At 38.2% G+C, this 10,116-nt stretch overlaps 1 protein-coding gene across 1 annotated transcript; it reads right to left on the reverse strand.

Annotated features, from left to right (window-relative positions):
* Positions 1-5,146: 5,146 nt before the first annotated feature.
* Positions 5,147-6,091, reverse strand: LOC139470383 (galanin receptor 2a-like). The gene has a single exon (XM_071252803.1). The coding sequence runs from the start codon at positions 6,089-6,091 to the stop codon at positions 5,147-5,149; it is 945 nt and encodes a 314-aa protein (XP_071108904.1).
* Between the last annotated feature and the right edge of the window lie 4,025 nt (positions 6,092-10,116).

A 10,116-nucleotide genomic window follows, 5' to 3' on the forward strand; every position in this document is an offset into this window, starting at 1 on the left:
ATCAGGATATTTACCCATGTTTGCATGAGTTCCAAATCCAAATTTATCTAGAACCATTATAATGAATCGTTTAGAAACTGTGTCAAAGTTTTTTTCAAAATCAATTAATATCAACAGGCCTTTCTTCTTTAGTCTTTTTATTTCGAAGATGATGTACTGTCATATAAGAGTCCAATGTTTTCGCCAATACACCCACCAACCCGGGATAACGCCTGTCTTGTTATTGTGGATAAGGAGATCCGGTGTCTTTTTTTATCCTATTTGTTATAATAATAATAATCTTATATACAACATTTAAAAGAGAAATCGGTCTACAGGTTTTAATAAACGTCTATCTCTATTTGGTTTTGGAATGCATGTTATAACTCCTCTATTCATTGTTAAAACTCATAGAGTTGTTTTAGAAAGGGTCCTTGATATAGCGAAAAATCCAAATGTTGACGTCTTTCTAAAAATATTTGAACATATCTATAGGAAAACCAACAAGTCCCGGGCTTTTTTTATTTTTCATTGACTTAATAGCAGCAGCTATCTCGTTGATTTTTATTTCTTTATCCTATTCTTCTGAAAGATTGTTATTTAACATTGGAGTGGTTGTGTCTTTTAAACAGTCAAAACCTTCAACGTCAATCACGTTGTGTAATTTTTCGTAAAGGTTTTTTCTGTTCGTGTATCCTTAAGGTACAATCTGTTATTTCCTCACGTTTATCAGTAATAATAGTATTGATAAGTTTATTCGTATAGTTCCTGTTTGTGAGTGGCAAAAGTAATTAGTTGGTGTCTCTCCTTCATTATACCACTGTATTCTATTACGGATGTGAATTCCTCTCATTTCTTCTTCTTTAATTGTTTCGCGCTCTCATTTCTCTTCTGACCTTTTGGTTACCAATGTTTTGGAAACCTTTTGAAAGTCGTTTCTTACTCGTGTTTCTAATTCCAAGGTATCATTTTCTATTTCTTTATTTTCTTCCTTTTATTTTTTTCAAGTGTGTAGAATATGTACTTTCATTACAAATGTCACGAAGAAAAGCGAATCAGTAATTGTAAGATCTAAAGTTTCTTCAGGGATATTTTTAATACCTTCATTATCATATTTAGGATCTGCGTATTCACGTTTAGTTTCGTCTAAAATAGCTATTACTATTGCTGCATATTCATCTTTTCGTAGTAACGATGTATTAAGCTTCCAATATCCTCTCCCCCTTTCTTTATTTTGTTGATTGGATAGCGACAATGTAATGGCGGAGTGATCAGTTTTGTAGCCGGGTAAGATATAAGAATGAGCCGTGCCATTGAAATGTTCTTCAGTAACCAGGAAAAAAGTTTTGTCTAGCTTGTTGACGAGGGTTTGTTTTTCCACCAAGTAAATGTATTGTTGTTCGGATTTAGTTCTCTCCATGCATCTTTAGGTTTAATGATTCAGTTTTATCTAAGACTAGTTTTCTTGCATCATGATTAAAGATATTTGTTTAGTTTGATAAATCTATTGAATGATCAAAGACCAAGTTTCAATCTCCACATATTACTAAGGAATCATTACCCATGTCATCAACTTTTCAAATAATGTTTTGTAAAATAAAGGGTGATCGGAGTTTGGACCAAACACTGCGGTGAGCGTAATCTTTATGCCGTGAACAGTAATGTCTAAAATGATATAATTACCATTATCGTCAACACAAGTCTTGTGTATATTATATTCAAAATTGTTGTTGAAGAGGATTGCTACACGTCGTGCATTTGACTTTTATGTTGCAATGGCACTATCAAAACCCCATTCATTTTTCATAAGATTTTCATTATCTTTGGAAATATGAACATCTTGCAAACAAATGATAGAGAATTTCTCTCTCGTTTGGTCTTTGCGGCTAGGCCTCTACAATAAGTTGAGACTATATGTATTTTATCATTTACTCCGATGTATCATTAATCCATCTTCTTTTGAAATAAAGTTACGTACCAACTGGAATGATTTTTGTTTTGCATAACGTTAGAAGATGATAAAGATATATCCATTGTTTCCATAAGCTTTGGCTTTTGATATGGAGAAGGCAACTACCTTCCCATGGATTAGCAGCATAGTCACAATAAATACTTTTATCTATAAACACCTACATATACCTACATGGACATGCACCCACATATACATATATCCATAAATAAAGACATATATACACATATACATACAAACGTAAACACGGCTGCCAGCTCAGCACATATAGCACATGTATATGGTATTCAATATGAAGATACGGTGTAAAGTGGTGTTACTTAAATATTGTGCCCGCGAATAAGTAGTTCCAAATGTCCTAACGAATATACACTGACAAATTACATTGTCACAAAATAATCTTGTCCTTGCCACAAAACTGCGAGAATCCATCCAACACGTGCTTGCACTCGTTGACCTCACTTCTCTCGCCTTGCGCGTTCATGCTATAAATGGCCTGTAGGTCGACGAGTACAGGTAAACACATTGAGTGTCCAACATTTTGCCTGTGTGTGGAAACCTATCTTACGAACTTGTTGAATGTTGACTATGGAAAATATTTTAGTCCACATAATATTACAAATTCTACAGTTATTATATTTAAAGACCAAGCGTTTATTTACTTATGTACTGTCTGTGGGAAAACATCATCAGCAGTGAATTAAATGTAAACAGAGTCATAATGTGTTCACATCCTGTTATTGTCAAACTGTCTACTGGTCAACTTTGCGCCAGGAAGATCCTGTTCCTTAGTGTCTTTGGTCTCAAGGATTACTTCGGCTGAGACAACTCTCATCCTTGTCCAGATCTTGTTATCAGCGTCACGAATTGATGTTCCGAAGTGGTTAGATGCCTTCTAGTTAAACCTTTATGAATTTTGGACAAGACGTTGATCCAAGAAACGTCTCCTTTTTACCCATTAATACATGGTGAACAATAGTCCAAGAAATCAGCGAATTATATAAGGAATAAAATCTTAAATATAGATGACATCAATGGGTCATTATTCAAATTTGAATTTCTAGAAGACAAAGAAAGACACAGCCTTAGATCAGTACTTCAAGACGTTTCCAATATATGAGATTATATTTTATGGCGTTATTTTTATTTTAAAAATTCTATTGTTGCTGGACGAAAGGCCGCTCACATGGCTTCGTGACTGACGTTCATAGCGTAAAATTATGAGCGACACAATTTTTACGTTCACGCATTGTTCACGAAACTGTGTATTCTTGAAATCACGTAAATACTGACGGACATACGGGTACCCGGGTACACATTCATGGTATTAAACCCCGAGGATACCCCAGCACGAATAAATACAGAAGCGTTGTTTCCGACCATATAGATATTTTAATCTTGAACACACATCGGAGACGATAAATATTTACAACATTTAAAATTTACAAAAAAAATGCATATCGAAACATTAACTAACTTCGAATAAACACGCTACAGCTTAACACTGCACAAGAAATGTTCTGTATACTTCCAGCCGCTTATGTTCAATGGATAGTAATGTTCTCTTCATATGCTATATACCGGTATTCAAATAATGATGACTAGGATAACAGTAGTTGACGGACATATGTATACTTCTGTTGCCCAAATGAATACATTGTATACAAATACAATTACATAGCCATGATGAAGAGGAAAAGCTAATACAGTCAAGAGAAAAAACAGGACATCACATAGAACAAAATTTCATGAATAAGTTGCTCGATAAGGCCATCATGATGTCACTGAACTTTCCTGGACGAAACAAGAAACATGTCGTATGACTCGCCTCACAACAAAGGGGTTGTTTACAAGTGCAGCTTCATGTTAGTATGAATATAATGAAGTAATGAAGCTAACATCATACGAGGTGCTCGAATATATTTATCATTTAGTTTTAGCTGATCTGACTGAAAGTCAATTGAGTTTATGTCCTGGCGCGCTGTCCATCTGTTGTTAAATTTAGACATCTTATTTTAAACTACAAGGCCATTGGATCTGAAACAGTGTGTGAATGATCCAATATATCGTGTCTCAAAAGCTCACACAATAGCATCATGGTCACGGTGTCCATATTAAAACTCAGTTATTTCTGCATGTGTCGTGAAATTAGATATGCAGCAATGGTGTGATTTTCGAAATACGTTTTAAGGTATGTTTTTATTTAAGCTCCGCTAGAACCTTTGGCTTTCACGGACCTCCATGTTTCTGGTGTTACTGCATTTTCGGAATCTGGCTTGGCTATTATTTGGTCATCTATTTTTCAAAATGTATTATAATTTGGCGTATATGTAGTCAGTCGTGGAGTCTAACACATAAGTTGTATTTTTGGAGTTACTGTGAATTTTATCTTCTTGATCTAACCTGTATAGCATAGAAGTGAAAATATTCTTATGGGCAATAAAACTTCAAGCAGGTGCAAAACTAGAAAACCATTATCTTAGATTCCGCCGCACACTAATAACCTGCCACCATGCAAAGCTTCACCAAAACCATCTGCATACATACGCATAAAGTGGGTATTTCGTGTATGGTTACCATTGAACCCAAACCTGACTTCGAAAAGAAAGGGTTCGTGCACCATTGAGAGAGGCTGTCAGTAGGATTTCACCACCCAACACATTGTTGGGAGAAAAAAACCGAACGCGGGTCAAAAATGTTCATAAACGACGGGCCAGCGGTTTGGACAATTTGATAAGTGTGTCAGTTACCCCTTGCCTAGTCAAAGCCGAACTAGTCATTGCTTCGACTATTTACAAGGTACCTCACCCCGATATTAACCTTTGTAGTTGAAAGACTTTGCACTTTTACCACGCTCTTAGAATTATTTCTAAGTCAGGTGAGCTTATTTGTGCCTCTATTTTTAACACCCGAAGCAATGACACAGGGTAAACAATGCTGAGCACATATTCCATATAAATCTCAGTGTAAAAATACACAAATACGGCTTATATTTAATGGTTTCCCAACAGCACCAGACGCAGTTTGTCACTTGCAATAATTCGTATGTTCGTAAATCATTTGAAATTGTCTGCAAGCTAAATCTATGTAGATTAAAATATATTGTCAAGCAGCTGGACTGTCTTGGTACACAATGTTATTTAAGACAAAATAGTCGTGTGAATTAAGTTTACGTCTCAGGTTAAAATTATCGGTTAGTCAGTAATCCTGACTACGGTACCGGACGCATGGTCGATCGGCGGATTCCCTCCTTAGTGCTGTATTAAAGCGTATTGTTTGGTGACAAGATACGGTGTAGTATTGTAAGCTACGGGGTCGTTTCCGTTTCCGGCACAGCACAAGGTCACGAAACTGTCGCCTGAATCTCCTTGCACTGCAAGAATAGAGGTAGAAATTGACAGCGTGCGTAGAGTCACATAGCACAAAGGCAATTGTATCGAGCAGATACCACGTGGCTCCCTTATGGCTGTTCTCAGGGGCCGTCCAATAAGGTGACATTATAAGGAATACACATCTTGGAGTTGTGAGAATGACCAAGGCAACTGCTGACGTCACTAGCATCATGGTCACTTGCCGTTGGCGATTTGCGGTGATGTTGACGTTGATCACTGAGTCATCCCTGTTCAGATATTGGTGCAATCTACCCGATTTAAGTATTCCTGCAACAATCAGCACATTGAAGGTAAGAAGTAGAGTGCATGGAAGAATGGCGTACATCACAACATTCATCCAGTACCAAATATCAATCATAAAGTCGATATACCTCTCGCGGATACCACAAAACGATGTGCCGGGGTAATCCATGGCAATATAATCCGTTGTCCAGAAAAGATGAAGGAACAAAAGCAAGAGCGGCACGGTTATTCCTCCTACAACAAGCAAAGACTTCCTAAACGTCCAGTTCTGGCCGACCTTCAAAGGAAACCAAACAGCAGCGAATCTTTCCACGGACAGAGCAACTAATAACCAGTTGGCAAGAGTGATGAGGAAGTTTCCACAGAAGCCAAGAAATTTGCATCCGAATGATCCTATCTCAACTCCATAATCCATGAGTACAAATATGAGGAGTTTGTTGACGATGGCCAGGTTGTCGACAATGGCGAGGAGGGCGATGTAAACAGTGAGAGACCTTGGTGGTGACATTTTGATTATTGTAAGAATCGAAAAGCAGTTCGCCGGGAATCCTAATACCAGAATCACCCATAGGTAATACGTTTCGATGTTATAGGCTATGGCGTCGATGATTTTCCAGTTGCCTTGGTCAAATGTTTTCGTCACCGATACAATAGCGGGACCAGTTGTGTTGATTTGCGACATCTTGTTTTGCTGGGACTTACTAAACTGATGTGATGTCACCTAAAGGAAAAGAGACACATAATTAAAATAATTGCAATCAAATGTTATTTGGGCGGGTCTATTCTCGTCTTTGTTCAAACGTTAACCCCACTTTAGCCGTACACATTTCTTGTCATTTAGTACAGAAACAGATCAGTAATGTAAACATTTTCTGACAGCAAGAATTAAATATATATAAATAGTCGACATACTCATGATCACTCATTGAATTTGTACTACTGTTAATATGCCAGATGATGAAATGGATGACACGGTTTTAGAATAAGCCATCTAATATGTTTAATATATTATCTATAAAATTCCGAATGTCACCATAACACTTGACACATTGTGCAATACAGGCAGCTGGAAGCGCTAGATACCTTCGGAGATTAGCACAGACTCTCACAAAGTCGTGTCTCGGCGGTTTAATTTTAACCAATGTGTCCGTTACAGATTCATTACTTAACCAGACGATTTTTTATAAATCTGCAACGGATAAAAAAACGAACCTTTAGGCGTCGTATTGATATCAGTCTAACTGCATGTGTTATAGGCGACGTCGTCTGGCCCAATATCAAACGATTGTTCGGGTACACTCGTCTCATAGTTGTCGCAAGCTTAGGATGACGTTATCCTACAACTGTAGTCAAACTCCTAGGGCAAGTCCTCAGTGATGATGTTTACAATTAAACTGGTTCTTATGCGGAACATGACGGATGACATAATACTTTCACCGCGCCTGTGTGGACAATCAGCGAGGAACGCATGGACATCACTAATCGTCTCAGTTGTGTCTGTGGTTTTCGCCTTACCGCCCCGGAATTTTAGATCTCGTCGCAAAGAGCTGTCTTCTTAATAGCTGGCCTCAGTGAATAATTTGGATCACGACACAAAAGAATGTCTTTGGTTAACATACTCATAGGGAAGTACGATAGTTGCAACACCATCTGTTCTTAATCTTTGCAAACGACCACGAGGTATTTCTTATAAGTATGCATACAAATGAGTATAAGAATATGACGTATGCGTTTCTCATATTGCACGAAGTATCCATCGTGCGTTACGGAGGTGAAACAATCTTAACTTGACATTGTAAATACAAAAAAACAAGTTTTAAAGGATTCCAATATATGACACATACCAATGGACATATACACGTATCTATTAATAATGTCTGGTTGTTCAATATTGCCCTTTGATTTAGATAAAGATCACCGGCCACGTCCATTGATTGTGTCCTGATATACTAATTGCTGCTATGCTTTTGTATACAATATTAATACATAATTGAAATAAGAATTCAATCGATCTGGTTTATATTTTTCTCAAACGTGAATTTGAGGTGTCACCAACTTAATATGTAACTAAGCTCCAGGTGCGTTACAACACACCTTTATGAATATGTGGTTACATTTGGTAGCTGTATTTTCTCAAAAAATGGGTATCAAACGTAAATTCAATCATGGCTTTCATCATGTTTACCGTCGTGGCCATAACACATTGTTACAATACTTTATCATACTGTATTTGCTACAGTACGATATACTCAGTTGAGTGTGAGTGAGTTGGGTTCAACACCACTTTGGACGGTATACCAGATACATCACGCGCCGTTATATTGAGAATAATGGGGCAAAAAACAATGAGGCACAAGAGCGTCTCAGAAAATAACTGGCTATTTCCTTTGACCACAGGCTGCAGCTTGAACCCGCATTCACACACTTCATTTACTTTGAGCTTTCGAAATATCCTCAGCGGAATATGTCACAGTCTTAGTAGATCTGTATCCTTCATGATACAATGTCCTCTTTTGCGAATAAAACAGATTATTACACGTATGCCTTAAATAACTATTATGGAGAAGCGTGGGAAATGATTGGGAACAGTGCATATAGTGGCCAAAATTAATGCACATACTCGCGGAAAATGCTGAAACATATGGTTGCATTATTTTGTTAATCATGCATCGCCGTGGGTCGCCATATTATTAGCGAACAAATGGCACTGAATGGGCATGATTAGGTCGGAGAAATCACTCTGAAAGGTAGATGTTAACAATTTAATAAGCGTGATTCAATACTGCTGGCTTAAAAAACTCATCACCCGAGGATTGGCATCACGGAAACTACTCATCAAAACGTAAAGAACATAAATGAACATAATTATTGGAACATAATGAGTACGGCGTCATAGCGTCAGACAAGCTTTGGCCTCACACCATGTTCAGTGACGAATAGATTCCTTCTCGACGTTCCAGGTGGCCGTGTTTGAAGATTTTGCTCATTAGGGATACCAACTGTGTTCTATAGCACAGCTTCATACAGTTAAAGGTCACATACAGCCCTAATCCGTCTTGATGGTCTACTCACAGGAGTTAGTTACCGTGATAACATTTTGAGGCCCGTCGTGGTGTTCTTTGCGAGTAGGATATGTGGTAGGTTTTATATTAATAGCTCGTGTGTCAATGGACATTTCCCACGAAAGGGAACATCCAGGGACTGCCTTGACCAGATAATAATGCTGACCTCAAGCCTGTTGAACAGCTGAGGGGAAGATTTGGATGTCGTGTGCATCAACGCGCCGAAGTTTCACAATCTGAGCCAACGTTTTGAAGCCCTGTTAGATGTGTTGATCCTGAACCTAAGGGCTACGACATCGAACCTCACCCAGAGTATGTCTGACAGATGTCCTGGTCCACGGGGGAACAATTGTAATAAACAACCACTCTACATTCTCGATGTAATTACATAAGTGCCACCATTGCCACTCCTTTAAGTAGCATGCGTGTATGTGTATGCCTAGGCTGAATCAATAAGTAACCGAAACTAACACTATGTTATCAGTCATAAATCGAGGACCAGTGACAGTATTCTATCGGAATACGTGTGACAACACTCCTGTCTTACAGAACAGCAAAATAGGGCATCCGTGTTTCAAGATTACAGTTCCTACAAACGGCACATTTTACCTTCTCTTGAGACACACAGCCAGTGCACACACCTGTGTAAACCTCTGGGGCCATTCATCTAGATCTCGAGCGGCACCGTTGTGTGAAGAGTATTGGGAGGAGTACATTGATATCCTTGTACAAAACGTGATCAAAATATCCATTGGACCTGAGACTTCAGCTGTACTCTTATTTTGTTGTTTGCTATACTCCATTAAGTGTGGCCGGTCGGGTAGCCTAGTGGTTAAAGCGTTCGCTCGTTACGCCGAAGACACGGGTTCGGCTCCCAACATGGTTACAATGTGTGAAGCCCGTTTCTTGTGTCCCCCGCCGTGATATTGCTGGACTAGTGCTAAAAGTGGCGTAAAACCATACTCACCCACTCACTTCATGTTAATTGTAAAACAATATTAATTGTTTGTTCTCATTATAGATAAAGCCGCATTGCTAGTATTTGTAATAAAGTACACATTGCGTTGATATAGTATGTGACGTCAAGTTGCAGAATTTCATAAAGACCTACATTACACTCCTCCGAAAAGAATTGATTATGGTTCTGCAGCATATATTCAATGTGGGTTGTCATAAGGTGAATATACAGACTAACTGCACTGTAAGTAACATCTTGATTAAGGTCAATTTAGTAAGTAAGGTGTTTTTCTCTACTTTCCGTGGAGCTGCAGTACCTAATTTTCCAATCATATTTGATGATTTGTCCACACTAATCTAAAGAAGACGGGGATTGATCCATTAATGGATTGGATTCAGTCGCCAGGGTTTTATAAGTGGTTATAAGGACATCTAGTGAAGATATTTTGTTTGTTTGCTTAACGCCGCACTCAGCAATATTCCAGCTGTTTGGTGGCGGTCTGTAAATAATCGG

The sequence above is a fragment of the Haliotis cracherodii genome, unplaced genomic scaffold (genome assembly GCF_022045235.1).
Source record: "Haliotis cracherodii isolate W230 unplaced genomic scaffold, xgHalCrac1.p SCAF_20, whole genome shotgun sequence".
NCBI classification, from domain to species: domain Eukaryota; kingdom Metazoa; phylum Mollusca; class Gastropoda; order Lepetellida; family Haliotidae; genus Haliotis; species Haliotis cracherodii.

Bases quoted from the DNA above. Each gene is read 5' to 3' on its own strand.
- LOC139470383 (XM_071252803.1), bottom strand. From the start codon at position 6,091: ATGTCACCACCAAGGTCTCTCACTGTTTACATCGCCCTCCTCGCCATT.